The sequence below is a fragment of the Myxine glutinosa genome, chromosome 14, assembly GCF_964187855.1.
Source record: "Myxine glutinosa chromosome 14, kmMyxGlut1.1, whole genome shotgun sequence".
Lineage (NCBI taxonomy): Eukaryota > Metazoa > Chordata > Myxini > Myxiniformes > Myxinidae > Myxine > Myxine glutinosa.
Window position 1 is genome coordinate 48,434,163 of NC_136274.1, and position 18,619 is coordinate 48,452,781.

At 44.2% G+C, this 18,619-nt stretch overlaps 1 protein-coding gene across 2 annotated transcripts in view; it reads right to left on the reverse strand.

Annotated features, from left to right (window-relative positions):
• LOC137439691 (gamma-aminobutyric acid receptor subunit beta-3) overlaps window positions 1–18,619 on the reverse strand; it is a 91,830-nt gene that overhangs the window by 53,635 nt on the left and 19,576 nt on the right. For both annotated transcript variants that reach the window (XM_078768426.1, XM_078768425.1), the window contains exon 2: window positions 7,884–7,951. In XM_078768426.1, coding sequence (XP_078624552.1) covers window positions 7,884–7,951 — 68 coding nt within the window. The remainder of the gene's footprint in view (window positions 1–7,883; window positions 7,952–18,619) is intronic.

The window sequence follows — 18,619 nt, forward strand, 5'->3', positions numbered from 1 at the left end:
TCACTGATCGTGTTGAGACGGAAAAGTTCAACTCTTTCCCCCTCCCTATACCTCAGCACAACCCCGGGACCATGACGTCATCACCCAAGGGCAAGGCCCATTGGAGGACAGCAAAATGGTGTGTTATTGGTGGGACCCAAGGCAACGAGGAATGCCACAATTGGTGGGAAGTCGGTAACGGTGGGCCGCTTCCTTAATAGACTGGTGGCATGGATCACATCTTAAACACCATGCCGCATCATGGGATTTGAGAAGAAGTTGGAAGGGGGAAGAGGAAGTGACTATTCGAGGATTGAAAAGTGCCACATTGCTCCCGTTTTCAACCATCGAGGAGTAGAATTATCGCCTCTTTGCCATGGACCATTCCTGAGCAGGTGTGTGTGTGTGTGTGTGTGTGTGCGCGCTTGTGCGTTTCGGGGCCCGTAGATGAGTGGTTTTGTTCTATCAGGGTTTCCTTATTATTCTGATCGTCATCCACAGTGTGCATTTGTGTGCCGGATCCATCAGTTTTTGTTTCTCATACCTGTGTATTTTTATTCAATAAATCCTTATTTCATAAGCTGTGTATGTCAGCTCCTAAAACCTGCATCCCACACATCGCTTGGTTCGGCGATATTGATAAATCCCTGGTGGTGCAAATTTGGTTTAAAAGTCCTGATAAGCAGTGTGATGTTAGCTCACACTCAGAATAGGATAGCTCGTCTCCACTCGGCAAGCAATTGCCTCCAAATTGGCTATAAGCGGGCCATCCTCGAAGTGACTACTTCAGCGTTTTACAGGCTCTCACCTGACTCGTATTTAATGGTCATAGGTGGGGGCCATAAACGCGACAATATACTGAACCCTCCCCACTGAGACGATGTCGGGTAGGATTGGTTTATGGTATGGGTGGGGCTGCTGTCATCGGGGGCAAGTCTGGTCGTGGATTGGCTGGTTGGTTTGGGGTTTGGGCGAATTGATGTAACACAGGCATGATGGGCCTGTTGACCTACTTCAGTGTGATTTCCTCCTATCAACAACATCAACAAAAACCTCCTGACCTAAGAACCACAACATCTTTTTTGACAAGTTTTTTTGTCACCAGAAACAAAGCTTTCTTCCACCTCATACCTCATGACACGGGACCATTTTTGGTTTTGCTAGTTCTTGTGAAGTACAAATTGAAAATGAAGGAATGAATGATCGTTTTAAGGCCATTTTTCCCCGCTAGAGCGGGGGTTAACCTTGCGGGCCCCATGACAATCATGGTTCCCTATTTGAGGCGATGTTTTTATGGCCGGATGCCCTTCCTGACGCCAACCCTTGGTCACGCTCTTACGATGCGCAGGGATACGGTGTACCTATTCTAAACCGGGGTACTCACCGTGATCATTCATCCCAGCAAGCTGGTACTCAATTTGCCGACCTCGGAAGGATGACAGGCTGAGTCAACCCCCCTGGTCGTTAATTCAGCGATCGGCCGGGATTCGAACCCAGGATCCTAGGATCCCAAGCCAGCACCCTAACCGCTAAGCCAACGCCAGGCTGTGAACTACAAATTAATAAAACAAAATTAACATCAGTGTCCAAATAGTAACTGGTGGGTTGTGGCTTCAGCGTATTTTGAAATAAGTAATTAATTACAAGAATACAAATGCAGTTGGATGGATGAGCCAAACAAGAACGACACATTGTGTGGATATGCTCATAAACATGAACGGAGGTATTGCCGTTACCCATCGCCTGACCGGCGTTTGGTGCCTTTATATTTGAACAATATGGCATTGTGATAATTTGGAAAGAACATGAAGGTTCATTTAGTCTGATTTTGGTGATCGAATGACATCTGTTAATTGGAGCTATGGCTTTCTGGGCGGGTCAGACGTCGAAGCAATTTCCACTGGCTTAATTTATTTTATTTTAAAGCAAATTAGGTCCATTTTTTTAGGTCAGTGGTGAGGACAAGGAACTTCTGCACAGCTCGGCTTTGTTCCGGGACAGATTTCCTCACGGGTTGTCTATTAGAGTCAAAGTGTTAATGGTTGTGGGACAACAACGGATGGCCACCGAGTTGCACCCTTCATATCAAAAAGCAGTTCCACCCAAAATAGTCAATGAAAAATACAAAAACTTGCCTGCAACAACCAAACATTGCGATATCATTAACATTTCAGCTGATCAGGTACAGAATCCCCTCGAGATGAAGACAAACGCCCATATTATGCCCAACAAAGATGAGATTTTCCAACACAAGTAAATACACGCTCCTTCTGGGGGAAAATTATGACGTCGGTGAAATATCTTTCACAATGAAATGTACAGCCTACCTCCCCACCCCCCCCCCCCCCCCGATGTTATAAAAATTATAGTTCTAGTTGTACGCCTCCTCCCCCCTGGTAAATATTCCAGTTGTGTCCTCCCTCCTCCCCAGTAGAAAAAATTGGTTGTACCACCTCCCCCTTAAAAAATATACTTGTCATGCCCTCCCTTCCCCTTCATAAAAATTCTGTCTGTGCCTTATTCTCTTGAAACCCCGGGGTAATTGAAATATCAATGAAAAAAAAAAGACAATTGTCCCAAAAGAATAGCAGAAAAAGGTTACACACTACTACGGTTTCTCAATGCCATTCAGAGTCAACGTCAAACAACAACGCAAACAAGACCTGATGTTTTCATGAGAAACGAAAGAACTAAAATATCAGAATCCATTGACTTTTGTTTTGAGACAGCAGAGAGAACAGACATTGAAAGGTAACAGGATAGAAAATGGAGAGATCATGTATATGCCGAGATGACTGGAGCTCAAACCAACAGCACGTGGTGTGACAAACACTGTTGTGAAAAAGTCTTCGACACAAACAGGAGCTACAATCTATGGACGTTATGGGCATCAACGATTTATCAAAGCCTCTACTGGTGTTTTCTACTGTTATAACAATGCTGACTGTTACACGTATTAATACTACGCACTTAGTTTGGGTGAGAAGAAATCAAGCTCGTCACTCAGCAATCTTTAATTCACATTAATCAGTATCTTCAACAAATTATGTTCACAACAACTCAAAGCAAACTATATATGAGCAGATAATGTGAAGTGTGTAGTAGATAATCCATCACATTTACCAATCAAGTCTAATTGATGACTCATTTTCAAGTGTCAGGATAACCCAACTTTTCATACTGCAGAATACAGTTCTATCAGGATTAACTGGCAACTTCAAACAAAATTGTTAAAATCTCTGTAGAAGATCGCCAAAGAATTGTGCTTTTGCATAAAGAAAGAAAGAAAAACATCGAGTGAAATAGCTTAAATCACTCGATTTTCTTGATGTGCTATCCCAAGCACAGCCAACAAGTCAACAAGTACAGAGAAACATCTGCCATTGACAAATCCCAGACTGGAAGGTCCAAAAAGCTGTCTTACAAGGATGAAGAATACTTGAAGGTAATTATATTCTCAAGGATTAGAAAGAGGGCGAGCGTTGAATTGATAACAAAACTGGCAGAAGGCTCATGTCTCAATGTCCATCCATAAATAGTACCAAGGTTCTTTTTGAAATCAGGAGGAAATCAATCTGTCAAGAAAGGGAAACATGACGAATGAATATGAATGATCGTTTTAAGGCCATTTCCCCTGCTAGAGCGGGGGTTAGCCTTGCGGGCCCCACGACAATCATGGTTCCCTGTTTGAGGCAATGTTTTTTTTATGGCCGGATGCCCTTCCTGACGCCAACCCTTGGTCGCCTCTTACGATGCGCAGGGATACGGTGTACCTATTCTAACCCGGGGTACACACCGGGATCATTCATCCCAGCAAGCTGGTACTCAATTTGCCGACCTCGGAAGGATGACAGGCTGAGTCAACCCCCCTGGCGTTAATTCAGCGATCGACCGGGATTCGAACCCAGGATCCTAGGATCCCAAGCCGGCACCCTAACCGCTAAGCCAACACCAGGCTAAGAAAGGGAAACATGACGAAAAGGCTAAAATATGCACAAAAACACAGAAATTGGAATATGGATCAATGGTAAAAGATTATTTGGACAGACGAGTCAAAGTTTCAGTTATTCGGATCTAATTGAAGACGGTATGCGAGATGACGAAAAACTGGAACTTGTAAAGATCCTTGCTTGAAGCCAACAATTAAGCATGGAGGAGGTTCAATTCAGGTTTGGGGTACTTATCCTCAAGTGTTGTTAGAAAATTGCTGAAAACGAATGATATACTGACTGCTGCAAGGTACAAACAAATTTTGATCAACAACGATATGATCATGATAATGATCCAAAACACTCAGCTGGAATAATTAATACTTAATTGCAAAAGAAAGAGGAAGCTGGAGTCCTTCAACACATGGAATGGGCCCCTTCAAAGCCCAGATTTCAATATCACTAAAGCTGTGTGGGACTATTTGGACAACGAAAAGGCAAAAAAGAATCCTAGCAACTTAGATTATCTTTGGAAGGTCTTGGAAGAAGTGTGGAGCACCATTCCATAAGGGTTCAGTCTTTTGGGACTGCCACTGGTAACATGTACCGCATGGTTGGGGTGTCGGCGACTAATCCCACACCCCATCACTGGCGTTGCTAGTGGGGAAGGTGACAGTGACACCGTGCGAGGATTAAAAACAACACTTGACAAACGGCAGATGAGCTCCCTTTAGCGGCCAACAGCAATCCAGTATGGAGATGGTGTCTCCTAAAAAAAAACCCAATCGGGGTAGGAATATTAATTTTTCCGCCTGGCCTAGTTACCCCCTCATGCACAGTGGTTTCCTTGTTTCAGGACTAGGACAAGGTTTGGCCAGTCCTTCCTTTTCTTCTTTTTAGCTCTTTGCAAATTAGTGGCTTTCAGCCTTGTTTATGGCGATCTTCAATCAAAATAAAATAAGTTTATAAAAACTTATTTGAAAGTTTCCCTGGAAGAATTTCATTGGTTATACAACATGAGTTCCCTTACAATGTATTATGACGCAGAAGGAGGCCATTAGGTCCAGCAAAGCCTGCACCAAAGCCTTATCGATGACCTATGGTTGGTTGTCCGTGCTCTATCCTTTTAAATGCTGAGCGTCAAGCAAGGAAGGAGCACGTAGCATTTTTAAGGCTTTGGTATGACTCAGATGGGTTTTTTTTTTGTTTTGTTTTTTTCTAAAGGTGGTATGACTCAGATGGGGTTTGAACCACCAACCTCCTAGACTCAGAGCGGATGCTCTAACCATGATGCCACAGAAGCTGGTTGAAGGAAAAGCGTGGGCATACTCTTCATTAGTATATATCAAGTTATATTGTGTATAAATTTGGCTATTCGAATAATATTTTATTTTTCAGAAAGGTGTGCAGTATTTGCATTGCCCACAAAGTTTTAGTTTCCTTGTGCATCGGAATAGAAAAAATACAAAATGTCTAAGACGTGCACAGTAGTGTAGATGATAAAATATGAATAACACAATGGAGTAATTGAAACATACGAGAAATATGTCGAGACAAAATTCCAAATCGAATCTGTCCGTAGCTGTGCCAAATAGCAGGAAAGATCCTTCAAAACAAACACCGCTTTAAAGGAATAAAAAAAGAAGGTAAAATATAAATGAACCAACCTCCCAAAATAATGATGAGAAAATGTGGTGACTGACAGGATGATAAACTAATAAAAAGCCAAATTGTACCAACAAGAACTCAACAAAGGGACTTGAGAGATTCACAAGCGTGATCGTTCGACACACGCATGAGTGCACACTACGGCAGGCATTCACAGCAGGAGTGTATATGCTGTGCTAACACAATGAGCATCCAACACAGACAACCCGGTTGCTTTGTCTCGATTTCTTACCGTCTGTAACTACTAACTTAATTTTTTTGTGGATCAATCACCACACCTCCTCTTCCTCCACTCTTCCCTGAAGAAAGAGCGTTTGTGTTGCTGCAGATTCTACAATTGCATTCGATTTGGGCTTGCAAAGTAGTGCTATCAATTCCTTCAACAGCCTGAGTTGTCTTCATTTTCCTTCCCTCCTGCCTGGAATTTAATAGAATCGGACAGTAATCCAGAACCTGGCAATAAAGATGTTTACCAAGCTAATCCTCATCCGAGACAACACTATGATGCAGGATGCAAGTAAATATCGAAGACAGCATAGAATGATAATGTTAACATTGGTATCAATTCCCATTTGGACCACAAAATGAGGGCCGGTTCAACAGTCTTCTCATCACAAGAGAATGCAGCTTCACCTTAAGAGCAGGATGCCGGATTATTCCTTACAGCGAGCCGCCGTGGAAAGGACATGCTCACCGTCGAACAGAGGATTTTGGTATAGTCAGCTGGATAGTGCAAGCAAATGGAATCATCATCCTTCTTCCAAAGGATGGAAATTAAATGCCTTTTTCAGTGAAAAAAAAAACTGTGGCTTTGTGCTCGGGACAGGAGATCAGACAATCATCAAGGGTTGTGCTTGCAGCATCCCAGGCTGAGTCTAAACATGGCATTTATAAATAATTAGGAACAAACGCACAGAAAAGAGTGCAAAGCAGGAACTGCACCACCATTCAGCTAAATATAGCCACAAAGTCAGAACCAACTGGCGGGGGATTGGTGCTAAACCGGCCACGAGAAAGATTCGGGTATCGCAAATGTTTCTTTTTTTTTTCTGAGAAAAACTACATGTTTTATGAGAATGGCTATTAACGATTGCGGTTTTCAAATAGAATAAATTACTTAAAATATAATAAATAGTGTTTTCTTTAATTCCCATAATGAGCAAATGATATATTATTACATCGATTATGAACCACAGGATGGGAATGTGGACTCTGATGCCGTTAAATCATTTGACATGATTTAGAAAGATTGAAGTGGTTCTTATAGTTATTAACAACCAGTTTTAAAGAATGCACTAATCCCAAAATTAATCTTACATGCACATGAAGCTCTCAAGTTAAGCAACCTTGCGTCAACTTAAAAAAAAAAAACAAGACCAAAAACAAATAATCATGATGATCCAAGAACCAGAAAACAGTCATGACGATCAAGGGCAAAAAAAAAAGGAAAGAGACAGGTGACACAATCTCATACGCCAGAGCTCACAGATCAAACGTCATGGAGATCTCAGAAAAAAGCAGGCCTAGTCCATGCGCCACCGACAGCGGCCGACTCGCGCTATCGAAGACACCCGGCCCACATGCCACCGACGACGTCTGGCGCATGTGCCACCGACGGCGACCGTCTCAAGCGCTACCGACGGCGCCCGTCTCAAGCGCCACCAACGGCGACCGTCTCAAGCGCTACCGATGGCGACCGTCTCAAGCGCTACCGACGGCGACCGTCCCAAGTGCCACCGACGGCGACCGTCCCAAGTGCCACCGACGGCGACCGTCCCAAGTGCCACCGACGGCGACCGTCCCAAGTGCCACCGATGGCGACAGTCTCAAGCACCACCGACGGGTGACCGTCTCAAGCGCCACCGACGGCGCCAGTCTCAAGCACCACCGATGATGCTCGGCTCGAGCACCACAGACGACGCCCGTCTCAAGCACCACCGATGATGCCCGGCTCGAGCACTACAGACAACGTCCGTCTCGAGCACCACAGACGACGCCCGGGTTGCGTGCCGATGATGCTCAGCTTGCGCACCACAGATGATGCCCGGCTCGCATGCCACAGCCAATGCCAGGCTCGAGCACCACCGACGACGCCCGGGTTGCGCGCCAACGATGCCCGGCTCGCGTGCCACAGACAATGCCCGACTCGCATACCACAGACAATGCCCAGCTTGAGCGCCACCAACGGTGCCTGGCTCATGCGCCATCGATGGCACCCTTCCTGCGTGCCACATAAGACAACCAGATCCCCTTCAACAGACACCCAGATCACGCGCCAACAATGCCCAGCTTACACACATGACGCACCATGTTCACCTCCGACACCATGTCGATGCTGGCGATGTCAATACTCATTCCCACAGATACAGGTGGCCCTGTTGGTGAGAAAATCAAACTTTAGAGGAAAGAACAAAACTTCTTGTTATCATTTGTAATGGAAACGAAATATTGAGTATCAAATTTTAACAAAACATTACCATGTAAAGGTTAATTACCATGAGAAGTGGGGTGCGACTAATATTTCAGTGTTAGTCCATCAGAACACAGCAAGATTTCGCACCTCATCTCCCATGACGGTCAACATAATCTTTATTGGCTCTCCGTTCATAAATAAATTCCATTAAACGTCTTAGTAGATGGACCCTAACACCAATGTGTTTCAAGATCATGCTAAGATAATCTAAAAGATTCACAAAATGAACGTGAGCATGCATTAAACGTCCTCCAAGATGGCTGCTTACAAACAACTATGGCCAGAAGCACGGGTTATTCAGCGTTATTTAAAACATCTCAAAGTCATGTTTCCTCTTTCTGTTATATGGTTTGAAGGACGTCTGCAAATCCACAAGGCTTGCTGTTGGCATCATATGCATGTCGAGAACAGATACAGAATATACTTTGCACATCCTAGAAAGGTGGCAGCTACATTAACAGGTTCACAGGGGACAGCATTGACAGAATTGCTGGCCAACTGTGTACTTTGAACAAAGAGGAGGTGGTAACAGAAAGGTTGAAGCGGCCTTATTCATGCTATTTCCATAGCTACGAGGTAATTTTTGGTAGTATGTCGATGGTCCGCAAGGATGTCTGACGGTTTTGTCATTAATTACTTATCAACGAGTTGGAACTACAGTCATACAACAGCCAATGATGACAAGCGGGCACACCAGCATTTGTCCAGACAATATGTAATTGAATTTCACGTCACCCATGTTCAGTTGCAGAATCTGAAAACTGCAACATTCAGTAAATTGTACTTCTTCACACCTAAAATCAGTGTCAAGCCAAGGGACTCTTCCCCATCCCTCCACCTCACGAGGCACGTGTCTGGAACATTCACACCTCGTAGGTGCTGCATTAGGAAGGAGAGAGACGAAGCCAATGCAATTACATACTAACTTGCACATTTAAACGTTGCACAATTTGCATTGCGGCTGCATTGCTGTTTGAGAGTCCAAATACTCCATGTTATTTTTTGGTCTTGGGATGCTCCCCTTTTAGCATGGCTTTCCTCCTAAAGCTTGGACCTTGTCCCATTTGGAATTTCCCGGAACTTGTTCTCCCCAGCTAAGAATTTCTGTTTATCTTGAATAACTTCAGCTCAACGCTTATTATCATTGGCTTAAAATACCAGCCTGCTGGGCTTTCACAAGTCTGCCATGCCAGGCTTTCACAATTCCGCTATTTAGTGCTCTCAGCAAATATGTAGGAAGTGTAAAGCACATGATCACGTTCGACGGGAATACCCGGGAAGGTACAGCCAGCTCAGTGGGCGTTTCGGGCACATACCTGGTAAAGCAAGGTTTCCAATGGCCCTGACCCAACCAAGGCATGACCTAGACTTTCTAAGGGCATGGAAAACATCCTTGTGTCTCCCACAAGTGTGAACAGTGTATTATAGAACCTACAATACATTGTGAATTACATGCAAAGCACAAGTAAGTTCGACTGGCAAGGCATCGTGGTCAAAAGTAGTGATGGGCCTGAGACAGGTGGGATAATATACTGTTTTCTGACAAGTGTACTATATATATGGAAGGATGAGTTTATGGAAACATCCTTGGAAAGCGGCATCTCTCAGCAGCATATGATTGCGAGGATGCAAAGTCATTGATAGTAGGGGCTGTGCTTAGTATGACAAAAGCCACTTATACTGATATTTATGAAGTATTATTTTGATATTGTATTTCATTGAACAATGATATTGTTCTTGAACAACACCAGACTCGGTGGAATAATGAACTGAGTGTCCACTGTGAGTCTGGGATGGCAGTGGTTCTAATCTGACATTAGCAGAGTCATACCAAAAACTATTTTTTTAATTGTTACATGCCGCTTTAGCATTTGGGGTGTTTGGAGGATTGATAAACCTCATGGATTGGCATTCCATGAGAAGGGAGAAATTTCTCCTTAATTGCCCCACCAACTGTGGATAGTCACAAAGATGGTGTTGCTGTTACCCAGAGTGCCCATACAGGAAGTTATGTCACTCCCCTAAAGGTCCGAAGTCAAGTCCGACGTTATCTCCTGTATTTGTCTGGGGGTGCATGCATGCTTTGTGTTGCATGATAGATGTGCACACCATCACGAGAATAGAAAATATAACAATTGTGAGTGAAAAAAAAAGAGAAAGAGCTTGAGAATATCGATTGATTGAGTGATTGCATGCTCTGCCTGAAGTCAGGTTCTTGGCTGCTTGTAAATGGTGAATTGGTGATACTAGCACTTAATCAGGGCAGGAATTTGTAATTTGACCAGGATGTTGGTGATAACTCACCTCTCTTGGCGAAGGACCGTGTGAGATGTTTAACATCCACCAACTAATGATAGCAGATGGGACACCCAGCTTAATGTCCATTTGAGGGAAGACACGCACACATTGAAGAATCACCTTACCTGTGAAATATCAGGATGATAGTTTATAGCTGGGTCAAGATTTGAACCCAGGCTAAACAGTGAAGAGCCGAGTGTGTGTACCTCTAGTCTCGGCCATCCTGCCAGCCCCATGAAAAGATATTGTTACGGGAGTCGAGGATGAGGACCTGAGTCCCAAACGTCACTCCCGACTAAGTGTGTTATCGGGTGACTAATGTCAGCAACCCCAAGTCCTATCCCCAACCCGCCAGGCCGAGGCCCGCAAGCTGGCCAAGCGGGTTTTGGAAGCTTGAACTTTTGGTTTAGTGCAAGGAGTTTAAACTGCCACGCTGTCAGCTCAGGGGAGCTTGCAAACCGATCTGAAAAAGGTCAATCAAACAAAATGAAATACAATCAATTTACTTCAAATAATGCAAAACGATACAATAATTAAATCATACAAGTACAAGTATGACAGACTTAATTAATTAATAATGACAGACTGAAACAATTAACACAGGCCACATACAACTGATATGAAAGGCCGACACAACATCCACACACAACACAACAACAACCCAGGGAAGGGAAGGAAAGGGAAGGTAAGCAAAGTAATAAAATAATAATCGCAGGGAATTTAAATAAAATGTGATTTGAGGATGGGGATGGAATGGGGTTCAGGCCTGTTGGAAGAGCAGCTTACTCAACGTTTGTAAGAGCGGGCTTGGTGGGAACCAAGGTTCACCAACGTTCCGCAATCCCCCTCTCCTTTCATCAACCTCCACGAGCAAGGATCGCGTTTTCATCACCCTGCCAAGAGCCGCTCTTCTTCTTCCCTCTATCCTTCTCCCCCACTTTCTTGCTTCTGGAACAGCTTTTGGTTTCCGAGGAACTTCGACTTCTTCAGGCACACTACTTTTGCTAGATCCTTGTAAATCTGCTTCACAAAGTCCAGGAAACGGTAAATCAGCAAGGCGCCACGCCGGCCACATTTCTTCTTCCTCTCCCTTTTTCTGCCTTTTTTTGCTTCTCAGAAAAAGGGTCGAATCCTTCCCAAAGCTGTTTTTGTGCAACACCACCAAAAGTCATAATCACGTGGCCTATAGGGAGTCGGTATGGGGTAAACTTTAAGAAAAAATTAAAACGAAAAGGTCCTATTTGGAGAACCACAACCAAACTGACACCCCGATGCAACACACCCCAAACGACCGACATTCCCACAAACGTAACAATATGTAGGGTGAAAGGTTTTCATTGCAATCAAACGGAACATGAAAGAAGTTACTTAAAAGAAAAAGGAGTAAAAGAGGGTTGTACAAATGAAGATTAGTCATAAATGAAGGAGTTATTTTTTCCAACTCTTCATTAATTTTAACACAAGTACTGTGGCACTGAAAACATGCATGTGCATGTAAATCCTTCACATGTGCTGAAAACATGTATGTGCAGGAAATCCTTTTTTATATCTTCATTAAATGTCTCGATAACCATGTCATGGACCATGACATGTTATTAACCGATGCTAACTGCAACATTTAGACCAATTAGAATAAATAAATAAACAAACTTGCATTGCAGACACACAAGTGACGTGTTTACTTATAAACAAACTTGCCAGGATGTTCTTGATATGTCATAAATTATCTAAAGACTAGCGAGGTACCTGTGCTGTGCATGGGTGGGATTTGGAGCAGCATTGCTTCTGTTTCTGGCCTGTCTGTGAGCCTCAGTATCTCTTGCCTGCTGTTCCTCTCTAAAGCTTGAACTTTGTCTGGACTGTCTGTGAGACTCGGTGTCTCAAAAGGGACTTGCAGACCGTACAGCAGACCGTGAGATTTGTGGGAGAGTTTCTCACTCTGAGCATGCGTAAATGGCATTCAATAGGATGTGGACAAACTTTCATTCTTTTAATCACAAACTTGTTGTTTTAAACGCTTGTGTTGCTGTGATGGAGGAAGAAGAAGTGGAACCTTAAGCTTCAAGAAGAAGAGCTTTTACATAGCAGTTCCAATGGTAATATCGATTATTTTACGACAGTAGGAACCCTTTACTTCTGGTAATACAACGGTAATAAGACAGCAGGACCTGGAAGGAGCACACACGAGGAAATATAGTAATACTTCTCAAAGTAAGAGAAAAATCTATAAAAGGGCACGGAAGAAGCACATAAACAACAACCGCAGACATGACAACAATAATTAAGTGTTAAAAAAAGATATATTTTCGTATGTTTTACTTCATTTTACATCCTCATTGACACTCACAGATAGACATGCAATATGTTGTGAAGTACAGCATGAGGTCTTTTCATCAAACCCATCAGCAAAGCGACGTAGGCATGACTAGTATCTGATAAATGTGTCCTCGTTAAATGTGTCACCATTTCCTTTCCTTGCAATTTTTGAAGCCATCTTTTAACACCTTAATTATTTGATGGTTGCATTTACTATAAGCAACTCTGTCCTTATAGCTGTTTGCATCGGTTGTTCAGCTCAATCTGGAATTCTCTTTTTAATTTAGCAGTCTGGCAGTATTTTTTTCGACTTTTGCAGTGTTTTTTGATGATGCATTGCATTGCAACAAACTTGCATTGCAGACACACAAGTGACGTGTTTACTTATAAACAAACTTGCCAGGATGTTCTTGATATGTCATAATTTTTATCTATAGACTAGCGACGTACCCGTGCTATGCATGGGTGGGATTTGGAGCAGCATTGCTTCTGTTTCTGGCCTGTCTGTGAGCCTCAGTATCTCTTGCCTGCTATTCCTCTCGAAAGCTTGAACTTTGTCTGGACTGTCTGTGAGACTCAGTGTCTCAAAAGGGACTTGCAGACCGTACAGCAGACCGTGAGTTATTAATCTTCCAGGTCCTTTTACCTGCAGATCTACACCCTTTGGATTATTAAAGAAAATACAAATTTGTCCACGTGTATTGTTGACGGTCTTATCATTCATTTTAAAAACCCCACTCATATCGCGTCCGATCACTTTTTCAAGCTTTGAATAAATTGCCAAGAGTAGAGGAGAAACTTTACTGATCTTGACTGATCCTTTCTCAATCTTCATACGGCTCTTTCTTGTTTTGAGTTGAATAGAAACTTGCACCTTACAGTCGATAGTCACTGCCGACATTGGTTGATGTAAGAATCAATTGTGCTGTATTATCAGACAAACTGTCGTAACTTATATTTCCAGCCACTGTGGTTTTACAAGGAATCAAACTCCACTCACACTTTCTTCTTCTTTACAGCTTGTGCAGAAAGAGGAACCACATTTCAACCACAATAGATTTCTCCTTTTCATCTTACTACACTCAGCCCCATTATATTCCAAACTTAATGTTCACCAGCGTTCTTATTCCAGGATTCAGGTTTTCTTTCTCTAGGCTATACAGTATACACATTAAACATGAACAGTTTCAATGTTAAATTGAAACAGAAAATCGTAAAGAAACATGTTTAAGGAAAACATGGGTTTTTTTGTGTAGAAGTCTAGGCTCATGGAGGAGGTTACGTATTGGCCCTCAAAAAAACTTTCAAAGAACCAAAATAAAAACACCATATGATCACCAAGTAATTAATTTATGCATTCAACTTGGACAACATCCCTCAGCCCATCGTTGTGCCATCATGGAGAGCAGTTCATTTTTCAAATGCCAATGTATATCTACATTAACGTCTGCAATGTCTCAATAAATCACCCCAGTAGGCCCAATGACAGTTGCATTAGCCCCAGGGAACACATCTTGCAGTTTCTGGGAAAAGCAATTCACCACTGACACCCTTTCGAAAATGTGCTACAAAATTCCTCTTTGAATTTCGTGAGGTTTTGGCCCAATGGGAATTGTACAAAATAAGATCCCAAGGGGTGAAGGTGGGTGAAGCTCTATATTCAGGACAATACAATTATCCCAAACTCTTCCCCCCTGCCTGCCTTACAATTCAGCAAAGTTAGGCAATTTCAGTTTTACCTTCAGACGTTTCCAGACAAAGCTTGTACACTCTCAATAAAAGTCACATCTGTAATTCATACAAACCAGTGCATAGTTGTAAGTTTGGCACAGTCCGATGAACATCAACATAATTTACACACATTTTCTGGAAGATACATCTTTGTGTAATCATCTGAGTTCCTGATTAATCCTCCACCATGCATGTAAATGCACAATGACTATGATATTGCTCTCGTCTCCACAATTTTATAACCTGTCCTTGATTTGAAAATATATACAAGGGAAAAAGCCCATCAAAATGATGGGTGCACATAACTCAACACAACACAGAGGATGACATTGACAAACCTCAAATTATTAAATAATTTGCTCATCCCTTTATTTCGGTGGTGTATAATGCAATAGATTGCTCTCCAATAAATGGGGCGGTCAGTCACGACGTCACTTCCGTAAATGTGAGGGCACTTCCTCCATGACAGAAAAATAAAAACACAGGCCATATATGTGTGTATATATGTATTTATATATACTAGGGCATGCCCGTACTATATATATATCTAAAATTATATCCCCCCCCCCCTCTATTTACATGAAATGGTTTGGTCCAAAGCGAACGGCTTGCGAGTACGGTGACAATCCCCCCCCTCTATTTACATGCAATGGTTTGGTCCAAAGCGAACGGCTTCCGGAGTTTGGTAAAGAAATCGCCATCGCGTGCACAAACGCGCAGGAAAGCGAATGAATCGCAAATTCGTTTTTATTAGTTGTAAAACATAGTTTAACGCCAACATAGTTTGCAAACGTGAAATAAATGAATACGCTCTCAAATGTGCCATCCGAGGCAGAGTGTGCCCGCCACGTTCGGCACACGCGATCGTTCGCTGCTCTCTGATTGGTTGAATCGTTTTTTGGACATAGCTCGGTAAGTAATTGTCCGATTAATATGAAACCTTGAAAAGGCACATCCTCGGGTCCCCAGCAATATACCTGGCAAGTTAAAAGTATATCGGACCCGTGGTTGTCGAGAAACAGCGGTCACAGACAAACGTACAGACAGAGATTACTGGAATTATAGATAGATATATATAATAACTAGAACAGCACTCAGTAGAGAGCATACCTCCACCAGGTGAACAGTTTACGTTTTGTATACCAGAGTAGACCAGAAAATCACAACACAGAATCACATTTAATCGAAATCATCCGTCCACAACTTTGGATGGAAAGAACTTGGATGTTTTCCCTCTCTCCCCCGAGGATGTTGGACGCACAAGCCTCGTCAGGCACCAAATTAATACTGGTGAGGCTCGGCCTGTTCGCCAACCGCCACGGCGGCTCCCTTTCGCTAAGAAAGAAGAGGCAGAAGAACAGGTGAGAAAAAGGAAAAAGCCGGATTATCGAGCCCTCGGTGAGTCATTGGGTGTCACCCATTGTGCTGGTGAAGAAAAAAAGAGGACAGGACCACTCCGTTGTGTGTGGATTATAGCCAGCTCAATCATGTGACACTCAAGGAATCGTACCCCTGCCAAGGATTGATGACACCCTCGATGCCGTTTCAGGCTCAAAATGGTTTTCGGCATTGGATTTGAAGAGTGGTTATTGGCAGGTGGAGATGGATAAAGCAATGAGAGAAAACAGCGTTCTCCACAGGAAAGGGTCTTTGAAAGTTTGTCGTCGCGCCTTTTGGATTGTGCAATGCCCCTGCCATGTTTGAGCGTCTGATGGAGTGTCCTAATTGGTTCACCATGGCAAACTTGTCTTGTCTCTCTGTATGATGTATTGGTCCACGCTCCCACATTTGAACATGCTGCCAAAAATTTGTCGGAGGTATTTGAGTGGTTAAGGGGAGCCGGGTTGAAATATTGAACCCGAGAAAATGCGAAATTTTCAGGAGGGAGGTGACTTACCTAGGTCACGTGATCAACGAGAGTGGCGTGGCCACCGACCTTGCAAAGGTAAAATCGGTAAAAGAGTGGCCCGTCCCCAAAAATGTAAGAGAAGTCAGAGGATTCTTGGGTCTCTGCTCTTACTACAGGAGATTTGTGGCAAACTTCGCAGAAATTGCAAGACCCTTGTACAAATTGATGAAGAAAGTAGCCAAATTTGTATGGTCAGAGAGCTGCATCGAGGCATTCACTCACTTAAAACAACGTCTGGTAGAGGCCCCAGTTTTGGCATACCCGACGAATGCTGGCAATTACATCCTTGATACGGATGCGAGCCAGGAAGGATTGGGAACGGTGCTGTCACAAATGCAACAGGGAGTCGAGAGGGTTCTTGCGTATTACAGTCGGGTGCTTTCGAGGCCCGAACGAAATTATTGCGTTACCCGCATATAACTATTGGCCCTACTGTCTGCAGTTGGACACTTTCACCCTTTCCTTTATGGGAGGGAGCTTGTGATCTGGGTAGATCATGCCTCCTTGCAATGGCTTCTTCAGTTCAAGGAACCGGAGGGGCAGATTTGCAAGGTGTCTTGAGTAGCTGCAGCAGTATAATTTCACTGTGCAACATCGGCCTGGCAAAGCACATGCCAATGCAGACGCTCTCTCTCGGCGACCCTGTTGGGAGCTGCAATGTAAATTCACTGTCACAGGCAAGAAGCCATGGTTTCAATTGGGCAGGATCAAATTGATGCACGCATGTATGCAGCGAGAGTGACCCGACAAACTTTGGCACAACCCCCACCTGGATTAGGTGATGTGAATTGGCGAGAGAGTGAAAGGGAGGATCTCGTTTTGGGCCCCATTTTTCATTAGCTGGAGGACAAAAGACCTCCTTGGGAAGAAATTGCTCTGCACAGGGCCCAGGTAAATGCCTATTCAGCACAATGGCAGGTGTTGGGTTTGAAGATGGCCATTTGTATAGGAAATGGGTAACACCAAAGGGCGATGTAGCTTCCTGGTTGATCGTTGTACCAGACAAATTGAAGGAGGTCGCTATGGGGCACGTACATGGGACTAGGACGATGGGGTATTTGGGCGTGGCGAAAACGTTGGCAAAATTGCGGCAGCGGCTCTATTGGGTGAATTCGGGCAAGGACATTCAAAATTGGGTGAGATCCTGTGACCTCTGCCACGGTAAGAAAGGACCCCCACGTGCGCGCAAGGCCCCGCACCAGGTGTACAAGGTAGGAGCGCCACTTGGCAGTGGATGTGGTTGGACCCCTGCCAGCCACCCGCTAAGGGAACCGGTACATCATGGTGGCAGGCAATGGACTATTTCACAAAACGGCCAGAAGCCTACCCATTGCCCAACCAGGAAGCCTGGCTGGTATCTCAAGTTTTAGTTGAAGGCTTCTTCTCCAGGTTTGGCGTACCAAGGGAGCTGCACACTGACGAGGGCCGGAACTTTGAATCCGAGCTTCTGCGGTCTGTGTGCGAGCTCCTCCAAATTAATAAGACCCGGACGACCCCTCTCAGGCCCCAATCGGATGGGATGGTGGAGAGGTTTAACAGCACCCTGCTAACGCAGTTGGCCCTCTTCACCTCCGAGCACCAGCAGGATTGGGACGAGCACCTCCTGTTTGTCTTGATGGCCTACCGGACCGCACAGCATGCGACCACTCGGTGCACCCCCGCCTTGTTGATGTCTGGTCAGGATATGCGCGTCCCCATAGATTTGTTGATGGGACCATCACCAGAGGACCTGGGTTGAGCATCTGTGGGAAGTTATGCCAACAATTTGAGAAAGAGCATGGAAAAGGCTCACGAGTTTGCGAGGGAGCAAATTGGCTTGGCTTCCTCACATATTAAATTAAGGTATGACGCCCGAGCTCACTCACCTAGTTTCCTCCCCGGAGACCTTATTTGGTTCTACTGGCCCCGGAGGAAGGGTGTGTGCCCAAAACTCACCTCACCTTGGAAGGGCCCCTGGGTGGTGCTCCAGCAGATGACTGATGTGGTCTTCAAAATTCAGATGGACCCGCATACCCTTCCACAGATAGTCTACGGGGATAGATTGAGCCCCTACCTGGGTCGGGAGGGTCCCGGGTGGATTGGAAGCATGCGGGGGAAATTAGGCGTGGTGGACGACACTCTTGGACCCGATCAACCTGCAACGAACTACCTGCACAAAAGTAAGGTGCCTTGATGTTTACTGTCCCAAATGTTCAGTACTTGCTCGCAAATTGGGACATGAGTAATTTGGAGTGGGGGGTGGGTAAGAGTGATGACATGGTCAGTGAGGGGATCGGTTTGCGTGTGACAAAAGGTGTATTGTATTGTTGCGGTTTT